Genomic DNA, 18,558 nt, shown 5'->3' with positions numbered 1-18,558 from the left:
TCCTTGTATAAATCTTATATAAATCCTTGGAAGGGAAAGATTTATATAAGGAAATATTTTTTTTAAGAATACCACCATAAGATTCTTATGGTGGTATTCTTAAAAAAAAAAATTCTTTCCTTATATAAATCTTTCCCTTCCAAGGATTTATATAAGGAAAGAATTTTTTTTAAGAATACCACCGTTTATTCCTTGAGGACCCGCAGTAAAATTTGGTTTCTTGGCACAACAGCTCAACAGGCATCAGCCAATAAAATATAAAATAAGCTATTTTGTTGAAGGTTAAGATCAAATGAATGAACTTGTAAGAAAATTGACTAAATTAGAAATGCATTGTTGTATGACATAAGAGGTATGCAATTAAAGAGAGATTGTAAATGGATGGTTGTTTAGCAAATTGGATGCATCCCAGAACTATAAAAAAGCATTTGAACCAACTAACCAGTTTTATCCACCAACATAGTGTAATAATTTCAACCTAAACTTGTATAGGAGATAGTAGTCATTTCTTTTCCCATTTCAATGCACAGGTTTGTTAAGATCCATGCCCCGTTTGAGGTGTGCACCAGGTATGCAGAGATACTTAAACTGCGAATGCCAATGAAGGAGGTAAGAAAAATAAAGGAGATTGGGATTTTCTCTTTTTACTTTTGTCTTTACTTGTAAATTAATTATAGGAAATTTGTAGTGGGTGATAGGTTCAGTTGTGTTTCAGAATGACATTTTTAACAAAATGTTAACAAATTACAGTGAATTAAAGGAGAGTCATATAAAATTTTTGAAGTAGCTGTTTACTGGAGTATGGACTTCTATATCCTCCCATAGAAGTATTTGCTTCATCTGTTCAGTCAGCTTCAGTTATTAATTGAATGACTACTCTTAAGTGTATACCTAGTAGTATAAAATGTAAAATTTTGATACTAAATACATTTCAATTATTGGGAGTTAGAGGTTCTGTGTAATTGTTTAGTATTAAAAATAATTTTGTTTTTTCTGCTTGGATAGGTTAAGAGTATGAATGGGATGAGATATTGGTAATACTTCAATTTTTATATTGTGCTCAACACATCACTTTAGGTCTTTGACCTCAAAACATTGTTTACAAATTTTGTTTTGGCAAATATTGTGAGGTGGATTCAGCAGTAATGCCTAGCATTATGCCAGAAGAAAGTCTGTAAAGAGTATCAGCAGGTGGAAGAGGTTAGTCAGTGTAATGACAGGAATGAATATGTTTTATCCCTTGCCTATTATTTACAGATGGTGAGTTGACAAGTTTTGTTAGTATGTATCTGGAAATATATGTATGATTCTTTTGTTTTAACAAATTCCATTAAGATATTGAGTGTATATTACCCACTAGATGTGTCTGAATTATAATTAAAAACTACATTAATACATGGGTAGGCATTGTATGCCATTATATGAACATTGATTTTACAGCGCCTTGGAGAATTTCCTGTACACCTCCAGTTCCAATTGGTAAATTACTTTTTAGCAGAAGATTGGTTAGTTTGTTCAGCTTGGGTATGGTTAAGTGTTGTGGCATATTGGTGCAAGTTCTGCAGTAATGATATGTCTCTTGTCCGTTCTTTAGATATGTGGAGGCATATTTTTTATTGGTATTTATTTTTTTTATTTCATATACAGTGGACTTGCAAATTCTGTTGTTGCCCAGGTTCTGTGATATCCTAGTTCTGTGTAGTACCCTAAATTCACCACTTTGTGACTTCTCCAGGTTTGACCTGCATTCTTTTGTATATTAGCTGTCATTATCATGATATAATATTAGAGGATGCTAAATCGATGTGTATCTTACTTTGAATTAACAATTGACAAGCCTAAACATTACAGTGCTGGTGATTAATTAGATTATGTGGATTATCCTAGGACTCACTTTTGATATATGTCCTTCAGTCCACACATCAAAGACCTATCAGTAAAAGCCAACAAGAAACTAAACCTACTATGGTGATTGTGGATCAATAAATACAATGGGAAAATCTGAGAACTTACTTGTTAGCATTCTCAGACGAGTGGTCTGAAGTTAATTAGAAATAGAAGGCTTCTGTTGAGAAGACGTAAAAAGGTCCCTTGCAGTCAGGTTTCAAGATAGGTGTCTCAGGGTCCAGAGCTCTGGGTGTGATCTGAGTAGGCCAAAGAAAGTAGCTGTATACGGTGGGACTCTTACGTGTTCAAAAATGCGAAGCCATGGGTTAACTTTAACCTTAAGCAAATTCTCAAAGTTTCCTGATTTTTAAACCAAAATTACCTTATAGATTCAATAAATATAAGGGAGGGGAGTTTAATCGTATTTTATCTAAAGTTACGATAGGTGTGGTTCAAAGATGCGGAAAAGGTTCCTGAATCGAAAGAAATTACCGTAATGCTTTGAGGGAAATCACCGAACCAAGGTAAACATTACGATATCCAAACAACAATTACCACACTACTAAGATCTATAGCAAGCACAGGCAGAAGGAAGCACTAATCCTATTATAGGAACATTTTGCAAGAATCTTACTTGACTACACCTCCACATCATGGTTCATCCCACAAACAACACAAAACATAAAGAAGCCATTCATGAGAGTCCCCATATCTTTTTCTATAAATACTTGTGTAGTCAGGCATCATTTAAAATGTACTTGTAAATCTTCATTCCTATTGTTTGTTTAAAGCTATTTTACTTGATATTTTGGGTTGCTGTGTCGCTGTGGATGCTGTGTACTTAAAATAAAACTAAGGAAAGTGTGCCTAGTATAGCTGAAAAAATCAGCAGCAACTATCTGTACCAAAAGGCTTCTCACATATAAGAGATGCATGCCTTGGCTGGCTACCTCCCTTAGAAGTAGAAAGAAGCCCTGAAGTATATAGGTAGATAGAATGATATGGTAAAAAAACAAAACAAAAAAAAAGACAACTTACAATAGTGCCTGAATGATTGATGCATTTAACATGTAAACATAAGTCACAAATTCAGCAAATCACTAATTGTGTGTTATAGTCAGAACAAAACACATGCAGAACTTGCAAGACCACTGTATATACGTATGTTTTCATGTTTCAGACCTGGATATTTATAGTACGTCTGTAGTGCAGGAACCCTGTGTAAATGCTCAGTGTGTGGTGCATATGTATGCATATATATATATTTTTTTCTTTATATTTCTAGTTGATTCTGCTCTTTTCTTCAATGGTGGGAAGGATGAGAATGTCACCACCGTACTTGTGCATGTTATGAAAGGCAACTGAGAGGGGCTTAGTTAAGGAATTAGGACTTCCCCACTCTAAGTTTCCCTAATTAAGAGAAGGCAAAAGAGGGTCTGGGAGGAAGATTCCAATGAGAACTCTAGTATTTGCATCTTTGAATGTCTCTGGATGTGGAATAAGTGAGAGCAAAAAGGAGATTGGTAGTATGTTTGTGAGAAGGAGGTGCTTAAGTCCAGTTTATAAGTAGCTGTACTGTGCAAGAAGATGGTGAGGAGAGGAGGATAACGCCCCACCCCCTAACCCTGATCTCTCAAGGAAAAGGAAGGCAGACATCATAGACCCACCAATGAATGCCAAATGGATTCAACACTCCCCACCTCCTCAAGGACCTAAAGGCCACAGGTCTTCTGCAACAGAGACCGGGGGCAACAAATGGATTGATTGATTGTTAAGAGAGGTGGAAGAGTTAGTCAAATTCAGTCCTATGCCAGAGTGCATAGGGGCAGGTCTTGTAAAGAGACATCATCATGGGATAATGCAGTAGGGTGTCCAGAACTGGGTTCAAACCTATCCTGCCCCCCCCCCCCTTTGAACCCACATCCCCATACTGCAAGGTCAGCACTCTGCTACTAAGCCATGCCACCCTCTAAGTATTAAATCTGAACAAAAGTTGGGCGAAAAGAAAAAAAGTGAATTAGAGTTTGGGAGAATGGTAGGGTGTCCAGAATAGAAAGAGGACAAAGTATGGATAAAGTTACTATGTTGGTGTGGGTGGAGATGTACATGTATGGTTGAATAGAAGGAAGTAATATGAAGGGTAATTTGGGTAAAAATTAGAATAGGTTTGTACATGTATTCGTAAATGTATGATAATCTTCCCTCAAATTTCACTGACTAGAAGCCTACAGTCCCATAGCAGCTGGCAGTCATCCTTGGGCCCTCACTTGGATCTCTCTCTCAGAAAAAACATTGGACTGTTGCCTGTACTGTATTGGTGTAGTGATAAGTAAAATGTCTGTTGAACAGGGAGGGTTGAGGAGAAGTAGGTGTGAGTAGAGACTGGTATGTATATATACACATGTATGTGTATATAATATATATATATATATATATATATATATATATGCATGAGAAATCACGTGAACTCGTGAATGATTCTAAATATGCAGTAAAACCACCAAGGGAAATAATATGATGATCGAGTGTTTTCATCTGTTAAGACATCCTCAGGATGTCTGAGGATATCTAAATATACAAAAGCATTTGGTCATCATTTTATTATTTTCTTTGATGGTTTCTCTGTGTATATATATTATATATATATATATATGTATGTATATATATATATATATATATAATATATATATATACACACATATATATATTCATATATACATGTATATATTTACACACATGCATACATACGTATACAAAAAGACCTCATCCCTTACATAAGGGGGTGTAAATTTTTTGTAAGTATATTATATCATGCAGTAGTGCAAGTTATAAATATACCTATTTTTTTACTACTGTGTCCTCAAAGTGTGAGCCCTGGGTTAAGAAGAACTTCTTAGAAAAAGCTGGTGAGCTATTACAGGAGCTGGTAAGCGAAATGGTAGGGTTGGGTCCGGTCTCCAATGTCCGCAGGGCATCTTGACTAATATTACCTTAACAACGGCCCTTGTTACTGACTTAACTCCTAACCATTGCAGGTTTTGATTCCGTTTCATAATAGGTCATTCATTTGCAAGATGATGTCATTATTTTGTGCAGAAACAAGGGCCAGTAGTCCATTCCAGTGTTGACAAGAATGGTTTCTCTTAACACATTTTGATAGTTTAGTTGCGTAGTGATGATGGTATTCTTCACTGTGACATTGGCTGTTAATTAGGGGAAGTATATGTACAGAAGTGGAGGTAGTCCACGTAATGGAATGTCAAATTGAAATTTTAAGAGTAAAGTGAAGAAGCTAAAACGAGACTGTAGTTTAAGCAGAAGCCAAAATGCTTGTGGGAAAGCTAGACAATCATTGCACCAAAATTGCATGGGTACAGCGATATAGCCAGCAGCACAATTTATAGCCCCCATTTTGTGGGTTGAAGTTAAATATTACTGGCTTGTAATCCAGAATGGCTGTTTAAATTTGTCAATTATGTTTTATTTATATATTTTTTATTTATTTGTTTCCTTTTTTGCTTTTTATTGGTGCATTTCATAGGAATGGAGTAAGCCAGATATATGACCAAATTTATTTCCTTTATTTTGAAATTGGAATTGGAGCTTGGGTTTCCTTTTATATATATTTCCCCAGGAATATGGAATTGGGGGTTAATGAAAAGATCAAAGAGCTGTACCAAGGATACAAGATACTGCTTAATTGATATATTTTATATTATGCTAATTTACTCACGATGTGCTTTTATTTCTTGTACTCCATGTCAAAAGTACAGATACTAATTGTGTGGAGTGAGTTTGTTTACAACTTGTTTCCTCATTTACTGCACTGGGGATTTTTGTGATTGACTCATGTTTTTTAATTTTTTGTTTTTGGGTTTTGCTTTTTATTTTATATCTTCCCTTCTCATTTGTGGTTTTGCAGAAAATGGATATTGTGGAACATCGGATTGTTCTCCATGTAAGGCGCTTTGCCCATTTTAATTTGGTTCTTCGCTGCATGGCTTTTTGCATTGGGTTCGTACTCTGGTGATCTTCAGGAAATCTGTTTGCTTCTTAGAATGACAAATTTCAACGTATGGATATATCCTAGAAAACTAAGATATTATTATCAGTTATCAGTATTGCTTAGGAATACTTTGTGTCACCATTCATTGTTCTTCTAAAGTTCTTGCCAGCATTGCTGGTAATAGAGAGGAGCAAATCTGAAGACCACACATTTCCAGAGTAGCGAGCTCCATCTAATTTTCTTCTGTTCTTTTAACACTTGAAAATGGTAAGGTTTTGCCTTATCAGACATGCTTTCATTAGTGTAGTGTACTCCATGTTTGACATCAACAGCAGATCTGCATCATATGCATCACAATTGTGCATGTTATGGTTTATTTTATGTGGGGGAAACAAAAAATACAGTTTTTTTAAGTTCATTTTTCTTGTTTATAGATCATAATAAAAATATAGTAACCATCAGGTTATAATAATCTTTCAAAAATTTAACTGACATCACATTGACTAACTTAATTCTAATCTTCAAGTTCAGAATTTCATACTATAATTACATTTCTGTTCAATTTATTATACCTTCCATGTAAAGAAAGTAACTTAAAGAATTCTTTTTCACACATCTTGTAGCTTGCTTTATTTTACATGAACACCTCTTCTTTAGCTTGTTCATCCTAATATTTTGGTGATGGTAGAATGTGTTCATACGTAAGTGTTTTCATGAATATAATTTTGAAGTAATTTTGTATATGAAATATAAATCTGTAAAATTTTGTATATAAGAATCTAATATTATATTCCCCTTCTGTTTATCAGTTTCCTGGCCTCCCAGTTCTTGAATTTGCAACTCCATCTGTACTTCTTGACATGACAGACTGGCTCAGCAGTATCTTTGACTTTGTACGAACTGACAACGACGTATTCCCACCCAAGAATAGGCATTTTACAGCTGTCTACTCCCGCGATAGAGAATATTTGTAAGTTGACTAGCACCTTGATTTTGTTTTATATATCATTGTAGGATGCCATTTTCTGATGTGAAATTATGTAGATAGAAAGTATCTGGTAACTTCCTGCTGTCATGTCAGGCTGACAGAGCAGAGTATGAGGGAGAACCCAGCCATTTGTTCCCTGCTGTTGTAGGAAAAGGATGCACATGTAACCCCTCTCTTTGGGACTTTGCCTTTTTTCACACTGGTTTTCTTTTATTTCCCTAAGGGCTGTATCATTACCATGACACTTACAAAGGAATTAACAAAATAAATAGTAGCCAAAATCATAGGACTACATACGGAACTAAAGAAATCGGTGAAATGTTGAAGGTGGCCAAATCTAGTCAAGAAATATATGGTGCGATTTCAAGAGGGAGGAGGGTTGGAGATACCATCCCAGAAACCTAGGACAGGCTGTCCTAAGAAGACATGTATTTGACTCTAAAGTATGCTTTATGATGTTCAAAGCCCTTGGAGTCTTCTTAGGACACCCTATCCAAGATCCCTGGGGTGATCTCTCCTGCCCTTCTCCCTCCTGAAATTGTGCCATGTATTTTTGACTTTGGACTTGGCCACCTTCAACATTTCTCTGATTTCTTTAGTTCCATGGACTGCATTCTTTAGTTCAATGATTTAAGCAGTTACTTCTTTAGTTAATCCCTTTGAAGGTACCATGGTAATGATACAACCCCTAGGAAAATTAAGAAAGCCAATTTGGAAAAAGGCAAGGTTCTGAAGAGAGGTTACATGTGCATCTTCTTTCCACAGCACCATGGGAGTGATTGGCAGGGTTCTCCCTCACACTCTGCTCTGTCAGCCTGGCATGATGGCAGGGGGTTACCAGATACTTTCTATTTACATAATTTCACCTTGGAAAATGCCATCTCATTTTTGCCCTAGATATACAGCTGCAAAGAGTAGGAGCCATGTACTCTTGAAAATTATTGTATGTGTATATGTATACAATGAAACTTAATTTTTAAAATGAAATTATTTCATGCATTCATTCAAATGTGTAATTATTTGAATATTGGGTAAATTTTGCACATAAATACTTGTATACATATACCAAAGGCCCTTTCCCCCTAAAGGGGGGGTTGCTAGCCAAGGTGTGTAACCCTTTGCCTATCCCACACCCATCTGATATGGTACATGCCCACTATCTTAATTCCATGTAGATGAAAGATCAATCCTGTCCCCCACCCAATGCTAGGGTGAGAAGCAATGCAGGAAGACACAATACCTCCACTGCAGAGCCTGATAGCAGAAGCTGGTTTACCCCCATTGTTTCATGATGTGACATCCCTACCATCTTATCCACTTAAGAAACTATAGAGCAGACAAGAAGAAATCCCTTTGGGTCATTTCAAGCTCACAACTATTGTACTCTATTTTGCCCTCTCCCTTCCCTGATTGACAGACATTCCCCTTGCATGCAAGGCCTCCATCACCCCATCCATCCATCCTATTGTTGGTCTTCCCCACAATTCACTCCATCCACATGTACCCTCCACACTCCTTTTTCTCTTCTTTCATCACTCCCCCTTTCCATATGTCCAAACAATCACTTTTCTTCAAAACAGGTTTCAAACCCACAACCTCTGAAAATAGGGAAATAACCAAAAAGATATGCAAGATAAAACCTTACACAGATACCACCTCTCCATTTTCAAGCAAAAAATTTAGAAAGTACATACATATATCAAAGGCTCTTTCCCCATTACAAGGGAGGTAGCCAAAAATCAAAGGCATAGAAACTACTCCCACCCATTCCATCCCCTACATACCCCACTCCCCTCTACCCTCTTCCCTCCCTTTACCAAAATCTCCCAGAAATCAACTCGACAGAGAAACCATTCTGAAGACAAACAAGAATTGCACCCCATATTCATTGGGATACGAGCTCTGAGCTCATCTGGGAGGATAATAATTCTCTATCACAAGGCCAACACACAGTCCAAGGTCATGGTTGAATTACTATAAAGCATTACCAGTGATGAATCAGCCTGGCATACCTACATACATATACCAAAGGCTTTTTCCCCCCCTTATAAGGGAGGTAGCCAAAAGACAAAGGTGTAAAAACCACTCCCATCCATTCCATCCCTATCACACTCCACTCCTCTAGAGTGTGATAGGGATTACCTAGGATGTCACCACATAGAAATACACAGATCACCTAGTACTACACTCTCCTTCACTTGTTCAATCTAGACAACAACGCAAAAATTCTTCACTGAATGACTTATGGGTTGAAGTTGTAGATTTCCAGTTTCTTGTAGTCCATGGGTCTCCTGCAAATAAGAATGAGGCAACAGATTGATTGTTTGATAAGTCATCAGACATGATACTTCAAACCCTTTGCATGTGAATCATATCTAAGTGCATGGATGTTGATGTTGGAATATGTACATTGTTTGGTATTTATCTTCAGATGAATAAATTGAGTTTTTATTACTTATTCATTTGTTTATTTTTATTTATTTATTTATTTTATTTTATTTATTATTATTATTATTATTTTTAATATATATTTTTTCTCACACAGGTTCGATGTTACAGACCAGTTCTTTATCCAGTCCATCCGAGCTCGCATAGTGGATTTTATTATTCGTCGCAAGAAATTCATAGATGAATGTGAAGGTGATGAGTATGCCTTTGGAATTGAAAGGCTGAGGAATGATGGAACCTACGACGCTTGCTACCCTATTCATGACGTAGGTTTAAATTTCATTTATAAAGGCTTCCTACATGCTTGCATGTGTATTCCTTGTTTAATGATTTCTCATGCTGTTGTCATGGTAACAAAGATTACCTTGTTTAACCTTGTCCCAGTCTTCTTTTCTTCTTTTTCTTCACCTTCTTCTCCTCCTCCTTCTTTTTCTTCTTCACTCAGATAATGTTACCCTCTTCTTATTAATTTACATAGCTCATCCTACCCTCCAGTCATCACTTACAATCCTTATCCCACATTATATATCATTCAAAGGTGCACCACACAGCCACCTGATCATTCTTATCTCTGTACATGTTGCTGCTTACCTGAGAGCTGTAAATCTTCTGCAAAAGACATCTAGATTGTGGGATTCGTTAACAGGCCTCCCCATCCATGTGCATGATAAACAGCCATAGTAACATAACGCAACCATAATACCCTACCCTCACCTGAAACATTTTTCATTCCATCCATTTATTTACTTGCTTCTTTTATTTTATACTTCACCTCAACATCTAGGTCTTTCTCCTGTTTAGTCAATAGGAAAAACTTGAAGGTAAATGTGGGTAAAAGAAAGGTGATGAGATGTACAAGAGGAGAGGATGGCAGTGACTTAGAAGTAAATCTTAAAGGAGAGAGCCTGGAGGAAGTGGTTTTTGGTATTTAGAGTCGCATGTGGCAGGAGAGGGAGGAGTGGAGGGAAATTGTAGATTGAGAGAAGCAAATAAATGCCTTTGGGGTATTAAAAAGTGTCATGAGAAATAGGCATCAGGGAATGAATATAAAGAGATTATATGAAGGGTGATTGTGCCAACGACACTATGGGGTGACTTGGCATTTAAGAGAGGCAGAGAGGAGAAGTTTAAATGTCTTTGAAATGAAATGTCTGAGAAGTATGATAGGGGTTAAAAGGTTGGATAGAGTGAGAAATGAGGAGGTGAGGAGGATAACAGGGGTAGAAAAGGAGAAGGCGGATACATTGAAAAAATGAGTGAAGAAAGATTAGTAAAAGAGATGTGGAAGGCAGAGGTGGATGGAATGAACCAAGGAAGAAATGGGTGGATGGGGTGAAAGAAGAGGGGAATGTCTGTTGAGCAAGGAAAGGAGAAGGCAGAAGATGGAGTGTTATGTATTCACTTGGTCTTTGGATCACATGTTGGACTCGTGATCGACAGCTATTTCCCTCCTAGAAGAGAGCTCAGAGCTCGTATGACCGATCTATGGGTAATGCTATGACCTTGCACACACACACACACACACCCAACTCCCCGCCCACGAGAGTCAGAGTATCGACCCGAGGCACAACGATACCGAAATAATTTCGGCCCTGGGGAGGATACGAACTGGCTACTGGGAGCACTACTTTCCAGTTCAGCGCTCTACCAACTGTGTGTGTGTGTGTGTGTGTGTGTGTGTGCGTGTGTGTGTGCGTGTGTGTGTGTGTGTGTGTGTGTGTATGTGCGTGCGTGTGTGTGTGTGTATGTGCGTGCGTGTGTGCATGCGTGTGTGCATGCGTGGTGTGTGTGTGTGTGTGTATGTGCGTGCGTGTGTGCATGCGTGTTGTGTGTGTGTGTGTGTGTGTGTGTGTGTGTGTGTGTATAGATGATACTGTGCAAAGAAGGGAGGGGGCAGGAGATGGGGATGGAATAGGGAGTGGTTATGCTTGAACAATGTTTTGATGCAGCCTGTTGGGATTTCACCCGCCAATTAAATGAAGCAGTCTTGCTGTGGATGTACTATGTCTCACTGCATTGCTTCTGACTCAGGACTGGGGAGGAGACAGGGATTACCCTTTATCCACAAGGAGCTAAGATGAGGTGGAGGAAAGGGTGGTGGAAGGAAGTAAAATGGGTGGAAGTGGGTATGTGCCTTTTGACTTGGCTACCTCCCCTGTAAGGGGGAAAAAGGTTTTGGTATAAAGATTGATAGATAGAGATCTAATTTTATGATCATTTCTACATAGGGCTTGAAGTACTTAGAACTTTCTATTTCTGCTGGTCTCTCACATTTAATGTTCACATCCAGCTTGCTACCATTAACCATCTGTGTGTATCTTACCATTGAATTTTTACTCACATTTATTCCTAGTTTTCTTCACCCAAATACCCATACAAACTTGGTTATCAACTACTACTTTCTCTCTTCAGAATAAATCATAATTTTTTTTTTTTTTTTTTTTTTTTTTTTATCTCTCCTACTTCCTCCCCCTCCCCCCTCCCCCTCCCTCTCCCTATACCCTCTCCCTCTCCCTAAACTTCACCCACCAACTATAAACTTCTGCTTAGCATTCTCACATTTACCCCCTGCACCATTCCATCCATGTATACATTGAACAACCATGGCAGCATCAGTTAAAGATAAAAGATAAATTAACTTATAAAGATATTAATTTAACAACCTAGAATTAGTTCTCTTATTTGTTTATTCCCACTCAATTTGAGGAAAGAGTCTGTAGAAGAAGAAGAAAAATGTCTTTCTTTTCTTGTTCCTTTATAGGGAGATATAAGGGAGGAAGGTAGTGAACGCTGCCTGCTGTATCGGCACTGGGCATCGCTGATCAATTTCTACAAATATCAGCCATTGGATTACATCAAAGAATATTACGGTGTCAAAATTGGGCTCTACTTCGCATGGTTGGGATATTACACGTATATGCTCATACCTGCTTCCATTGTTGGATTCCTGTGTTTCATCTATGCAGTCAGTTCCATCCATTATCATGAACCAAGGTAAGTCACTGGTAAAGAAAAATAAATAGATAACTAAACGAGTAGATGTTGGCTTTGGGAAGGAGACGGGTGACTCGTCATCCGTGAAGAGCAAAGATGAGAGGGAAACAATTGGTTGTGGATGGGAGTGGGTGAGTGCCTTGGCTGGCTACATCCCTCAAAGGGGGTAAGAGCCCCTACGTATATAGATAGAAATAAATTAATAATTGATAGATTAATAAATACATAAGTATTTAAAAAAGACACACACACTATACACTTGTGGCACAGTGGCAGAGTGCTTGGCTGCCACTATGGCGGTCTGGGTTTGAATCCTACTCAGGCCTGAAATAATTTCAGTATTGCTGTGCAGAGAGTCGTTACTCCAACTCTCATGGGAGGGAAGTTTGGATGTGTGTGTGCATGTAAGGGTACAGCATTACCCATAGATTGGTCATATATAAGCTCTGAGCTCTCTTCCGGGAGAGAAATAACTGTCAATCACAAGTCCAACATGTGATCCAAGACCACGGTGAATCACACATACATTCATTACTTGGAGGTATAGTAGAACACAATGTAGTTCAAATTTTGACTTAAATTTGTTTATAGTAATAAATTGTTGCCTCGAATTTAACTGGAAAGCCCTCAGTACCATAGCAATTGGGAATGGTCCTTGGGCCCTCTGGCAGATCCCCCCTAGAAGAAACTATGGACTCTTGTGTGTGTTGTATTTAGTGTGGGATAGTTTCTCTGTCACTGGCTGAAAGTGGTAATGAAATGGAACCAGTTACCAGGGGTCAGCCCTCCACATGTGAAAAAGTGTAAGAAATACAGCTGAAGTTTATATTAATCTGATGTAAATGAGGAGGTTAATGTGTTTTATAAATGGAGAACAATGTTCAACATTCATGGTCCTGTTGTGTTTTGATGTTTTTAGTCCACCTTTGTGTTAACTTCTGTGTAGTCAGTGAATTTTGGTATTGTAGATTGTATCGTAATGATGTTTCTTAAATTAGCTATGTGTATGTTGTTTTTGTAGGAATTTAACCTCTTCCATACAAGTCAAATTCTTGCACCGAGCATCAGATGCCTGAGGTATGATGATGGATGCATCACCATACTCACAGTATAGAATATAAAGTCACTACTTTTCATTCTCTTTCATTGCGTAATAATAAATAGAGAAAAGGTGATCAAGCCAGTTCACAGAATTCGGGGATCACTTGGCTACAACTACAGAATAAATATAATCAAGATGCTGACAGCAGCATCCTTGTCCCACACGCACCTCATAACACCTATGTAGGCATCATCATATGGAAGAGGTTAAGCTGCTCTGTGTGTTTGTATTTACCTAGTTTTATTATACAGGAAGGGAGCTATGCTCGTAGTGACCCGTCTTTGTATAGCGTTTATTGTGATAACATTTATTTGTAGTAAGATAAATGTGTTTTTCTCTTGGTGTGTTTGTGTTTTGAGTGTATGTGATAGTTACAGCTCCTTTTCTTTGTGTACTGTTTTGTGTTGGAAAGAGTAGTGCATGTGAGATGGAACCATGAGTGACATGTGTTGCATTTGATGGATGGATGTAAAATGTTTATTGGCTTTGTGCATGTAGGATGTGTATGGGCTTGGGTTAGTTTGTGTCTTCAACTATTAGGAGGTATGGGAGGTCAGATATTGTGGTTCTGACCTCCATATGAGAATATGTCTATATACAGATTCACATTAGGAGGACCTCCTTATGTAATGAAGAAAGATAAAAGAAAAAAAAGGGGGGGGGAGAACAGGTACTGGACCTCTAGAACCAGTACCTCCTTGCAGAAATGGACTGGGTTTGTCCACTTGAAGTGAAGCAACATTGAATACAATTGAGTGATGTTGATGTCTTCACATCTTCAATGCTTTGGCAATATAGAAGATGTGGACTGGGCAGGCTGGGCACATCTTCATGAACCATGGAGAAAATAAAATAATACAAGTTTTAAACTGGATGCATAATAAGAACACACCCCTCTTATGAAACAGATCCACTGTATTTGCCCAGCCAAGTCAAAATTTATGTGCATATATAGTGTGAAAAATAGTAATGTCAAGAAACTATTTTAAGTTTTCTGTACAAATGTTGATATTTTTACTTCGTGAAGACTTTCTGCTTAAGCCTTTCATTTTTCATTGATTTTTAATTGATTACATCTTCTCTTTTGGATGTTTCAGTAATGACATCTGTGATAAGAGACTGAACATTACAATGTGCCCCTTGTGTGACCACTTTTGTAGTTACTGGAAACTAGAAGAAACTTGTTTTCATGCAAAGTTTACATACCTCGTGGATAATCCTGCTACCGTCTTCTTTGCTGTTTTCATGTCCTTTTGGGGTAAGACAGATATATGTGTGTATATATATTTTTTCTTTTTATCTGAAGGCATCGATTTGAATTTGTTATAATGTCAGTACTGTTATGTCCAAGTGGAAGAAGAAACAAGTTGTGATGAGACTAGATTGTACACCAACAAAATTGAAATGGATAAGATGTTAAAGAAATAAAAGAGAACCAGTGTCTTACCAATGTCCTGTAGAAAGTCATGAATAGGGGGGATTGACACTCAAAGAACCTGGGAGTATGACTCCTGAAAAAGTTCATGAATAGGAAAGTTCAGCACTCAAACTACTCAGGACAAGGATGAAGTGCTAAGTCTCCTTGGCTGCACCAGATTATACATATTGAAGTTTTGGAATGTCCAGAAGTGGTAGTTATAGAGAGTCTTGGTCGCAGAAGAAAGCTTAAAAGAGCTAATAACCACCAGCGCCTTGATGCATGGTGCGGAGACCTTGATTGTTGTTTGCTCATGGCCACCCACAGAAAATGGCAGACGTAGTACTAGCTCATAGCAAAAGTTGATACTAATTATAAATTATTAATTAATTGTCCCAGTAGCCCACAGGATCATAACAGTGCTAACTTAATTTATTGCTGCATATTAGTTGTTGATTAAATGAAAATGCATGTGTACAGCCTATTAATTCTTGAGTTTATACATGTGTAGGTGTTTCTGTGTCACTAGCTGTAAGTAGAAGGTGGAGAGGATCATATACTCACATTTGCTCTCCATATTTGAAGTAGTAGAAGAAATACGGTTAAGTTGATTAAGATGGTCTGTGTCTCCAAATGGAAGTGAGCTTCCTGAGAGGCACAGGTCTCCTGCTAGAAAGAACTGAGGCAGCAGATTGATTGATTGATTCATCAACTTAAAATTCTCGACTTGTCTTCCTTTCATATCTATCTCATCCTGTAACATTAGCCTATCTAGTTATTTCACCCAATAATTGCTACCATACTTGTTTTTTGACATGGTTTCCGCTTCCTTTGAAGACCTCTTTTTATTCCTCTCATCAAGTAGGGCAAAGATAGTCACTTTGGACATAACCAAGAACCTAGTATAAATTCTACATTATTGCAAAGATATGTTTCCTCATTTAGGATAGCTACCAAATTGACTTTTCTTCTTTTTCTTCTTCTTCATCTTCTTCCTCTTTTTCTTTCTTTTCATATAAGATGATGCTGTTATTCACTCATTCTGCAAGCAAACTTGTCACAAACAAATTAAAGGGTGGAGCATTAGTACAAAGAAGAATCCTTTTTAATAGTTCAAAGTGTTCCTTAATACTTTATTTGCTAATAGAATCTAGATTTATAGTTCAAAACCTTGTTTTTCAGCGGCCTTGTTCCTAGAAATGTGGAAAAGATATTCAGCAGAAATCACTCATCGGTGGGACCTGACAGGCTTCGACATCCAGGAGGAGCACCCCAGACCACAGTACTTAGCTCGGTTAGCGCACATCAAGAAAAAGACGGTCAACATAGTAACCAAGACTATTGAACCGAAACCTCCTTTCTGGAGAATGAGGTTTCCTGGGGTTGTGATCAGTATGTCTTCAGTATTGTTACTTGTAAGTATCAAGTAACTTGTTACCAGGGAGTAGGCAGGACTAGAATTGTGTTACAGCATTTTATTGTGATTCACCTTTTACATTTCATCAAGCAGCCATAGTTTAGTTGTATCTTGACTGAAGAGACTAAAAGTGAGTACTAGCTTTCCTTGCTGTCCATCTTTATAGTCCATCAACACCCTCACAGCCCCAGTAGGCTGGCTTGTACTCACTAGATTTACCCAAGATTTCTTTTACTATTGACTGTCTTCCATTTTTTCACATAAGGAGAGCTTGCTACCATTCTCCTCGTACTAGCTGGTGAAATAAAAATGCATCCAAAATAATACAGCTCTGACAACAATCCGACATTTCTTCCCAGAAAGATATACATCACTTGTTCTTTCCCAGACTATCCCAGTAGTCTTTCCGTAACTATCCCAGTATTCTTTGATCAAGTCCTGTCTGCCAGCTCTCCACTCCCAGTCTGTAAAGTATGTTCCCAAATTGAAGGGATGAATTAAAACATGTAAAGTAGAATTTTGTTTTTAAGGAACTTCTTTTACATGATCCAGGTGACAATGGCCTTAACAGCTGTGGTAGGTGTTATCATTTACCGAATGTCTGCCCTGGCTGCCTTGAATTTCCACCGAGAAAAGGGAGAAACCATCATCACCTCGCATGCCATGATCTTCACTTCGGCAACAGCAGCCTTAATCAACTTGTGTTGTATCATGGTGTTCAATCAGGTAAGAGCCATTCTGAAAATATAAGATAATTTTGATATTTGCCAAAGGGCTATTCATGTTGTGAAATGCATGAATACTGTATAATTTCTTCCTGTGAGAATAATGTAGATTGGATCAATTTGATCCTGCCCCCAAAAATGATCTAAGACAATTTAAGTGGATTTTTTTTTTTAATTGCATGATGACTTATTGCAAGATTACTTATCCAGGAGGAGCCAAGATAAGAAGGAGGGAGGGAGGGGGTGGATGGATAGGAGTGGAATATGTGGGGATGGAATGGGTGGGAGTAGATTTTATGCCTTTGTGTTTTGGCTACCTCCCTTGTAAGTATGTACTTGTTTTCAGTGAAAATTTTAAAAACAGTAACAAAGAGTAACAGTGAAATAACAAAGTTTCAGAGAACTATATGTGAATGTGATAAGCTTCCTACCTATAGGGAGATTTCCAGAACAGACATCCTTTATGAAGGGGACAAAAGAGACACTTAAGAACTTCAGTACTCACCCTTTAATACATTGATTTCTAGAACACTTTCAATATCTTTTTTGACACCAATACATAATCAGTTAATGCCCTCTTGACTACTCTACATCAACACCAAAACACACGCATTCCTTCTGAAACTTTCCACATAACTCGTTCCAAAACTCCTCTCTCCCTTACTCACTTGTCACATTCACAAAGCCATGTAAATATTGTGTGGATTATCATGATGACAACTATATGATATGGTTTAACGTCACACACACCCCTATCGGGAGGCTAGGACAGTGCCCCTCACAGAGGGCTTTGTAGCGTGGAATTTAATGAACCATGCCCTAAGTTCAACTTCACCAGTGGCAGGATATGAACCGCCCTCACCTCGACCTTCGCCACAAGATAACTATGTACATACATATACCAAGGCCTCTTCCCCCTTTCAAGGGAGGTAGCCAAAAAGAAAAAGGGCATAAAAACATTCCCACCCATTCCATCCCTAAATACACTCCCCTCCACCCTCCCTCTTATCTTAGCACCTCCTGGATGACAGGTCATCCCTGCACCTTGTCCACTGAGGATGTGTAATCTAGCAGTATTTGGTATGACTGTCCGTGTTTTGAATTTTATAACATTTGCTCGACTTTAATATTATTTGTTATACATTTTTCTTGTCTTTTTTTCTTCATGGGCAGATTTATGCACGAGTTGCAGAGAAGCTTACAGAATTGGAACTCCAGAGAACGCAAACAGAGTTTGATGACTCTTTAACCTTAAAGATATACCTCCTACAGTTCATCAATTACTATGCTTCCATAATCTACATTGCATTCTTTAAGGGCAAAATGGTTGGCTATCCTGGAAATTACAACCGTGTGTTTGGGTCAAGGCAGGAAGAGGTAAGTATGTCAGCTTTAGGAGTTTAGTGTAGTTAAATGTTTCTTTAGTACTTTTAGTCATGAAAGCTTTAATTTATTCTGGAATAGTATATTTGTATGCTTCAATTCCATAAAAAGCAGTTTGATACTTGCTGCTCATAAGGGAACCAATTGAACTCTCCCCTTTGGCAGAACCTGTGTATTCCATACCATATTAT

At 37.9% G+C, this 18,558-nt stretch overlaps 1 protein-coding gene across 21 annotated transcripts in view; it reads left to right on the top strand.

Annotated features, from left to right (window-relative positions):
* LOC143040394 (anoctamin-1-like) overlaps positions 1 to 18,558 on the top strand; it is a 62,130-nt gene that overhangs the window by 30,894 nt on the left and 12,678 nt on the right. For 15 of the 21 annotated variants that reach the window (XM_076211431.1, XM_076211420.1, XM_076211424.1 and 12 more), the window contains 9 exons: positions 531 to 609; positions 4,754 to 4,825; positions 6,703 to 6,863; positions 9,427 to 9,595; positions 12,091 to 12,323; positions 14,523 to 14,683; positions 16,025 to 16,257; positions 16,812 to 16,985; positions 18,158 to 18,361. In XM_076211431.1, coding sequence (XP_076067546.1) covers positions 531 to 609; positions 4,754 to 4,825; positions 6,703 to 6,863; positions 9,427 to 9,595; positions 12,091 to 12,323; positions 14,523 to 14,683; positions 16,025 to 16,257; positions 16,812 to 16,985; positions 18,158 to 18,361 — 1,486 coding nt within the window. Of the gene's footprint in view, positions 1 to 530; positions 610 to 1,440; positions 1,480 to 4,753; positions 4,826 to 5,809; positions 5,846 to 6,702; positions 6,864 to 9,426; positions 9,596 to 12,090; positions 12,324 to 14,522; positions 14,684 to 16,024; positions 16,258 to 16,811; positions 16,986 to 18,157; positions 18,362 to 18,558 lie in introns of all 21 variants that reach the window. The other 6 variants (XM_076211430.1, XM_076211423.1, XM_076211439.1 and 3 more) reach the window with 4 other exon arrangements.

This window comes from Oratosquilla oratoria, chromosome 28 (genome assembly GCF_046742065.1).
Source record: "Oratosquilla oratoria isolate Oo_2021 chromosome 28, ASM4674206v1, whole genome shotgun sequence".
Taxonomy (NCBI): domain Eukaryota; kingdom Metazoa; phylum Arthropoda; class Malacostraca; order Stomatopoda; family Squillidae; genus Oratosquilla; species Oratosquilla oratoria.
Note: the sequence above shows the minus strand (reverse complement) of the source record. Positions and strands in the feature narration are given on the sequence as shown.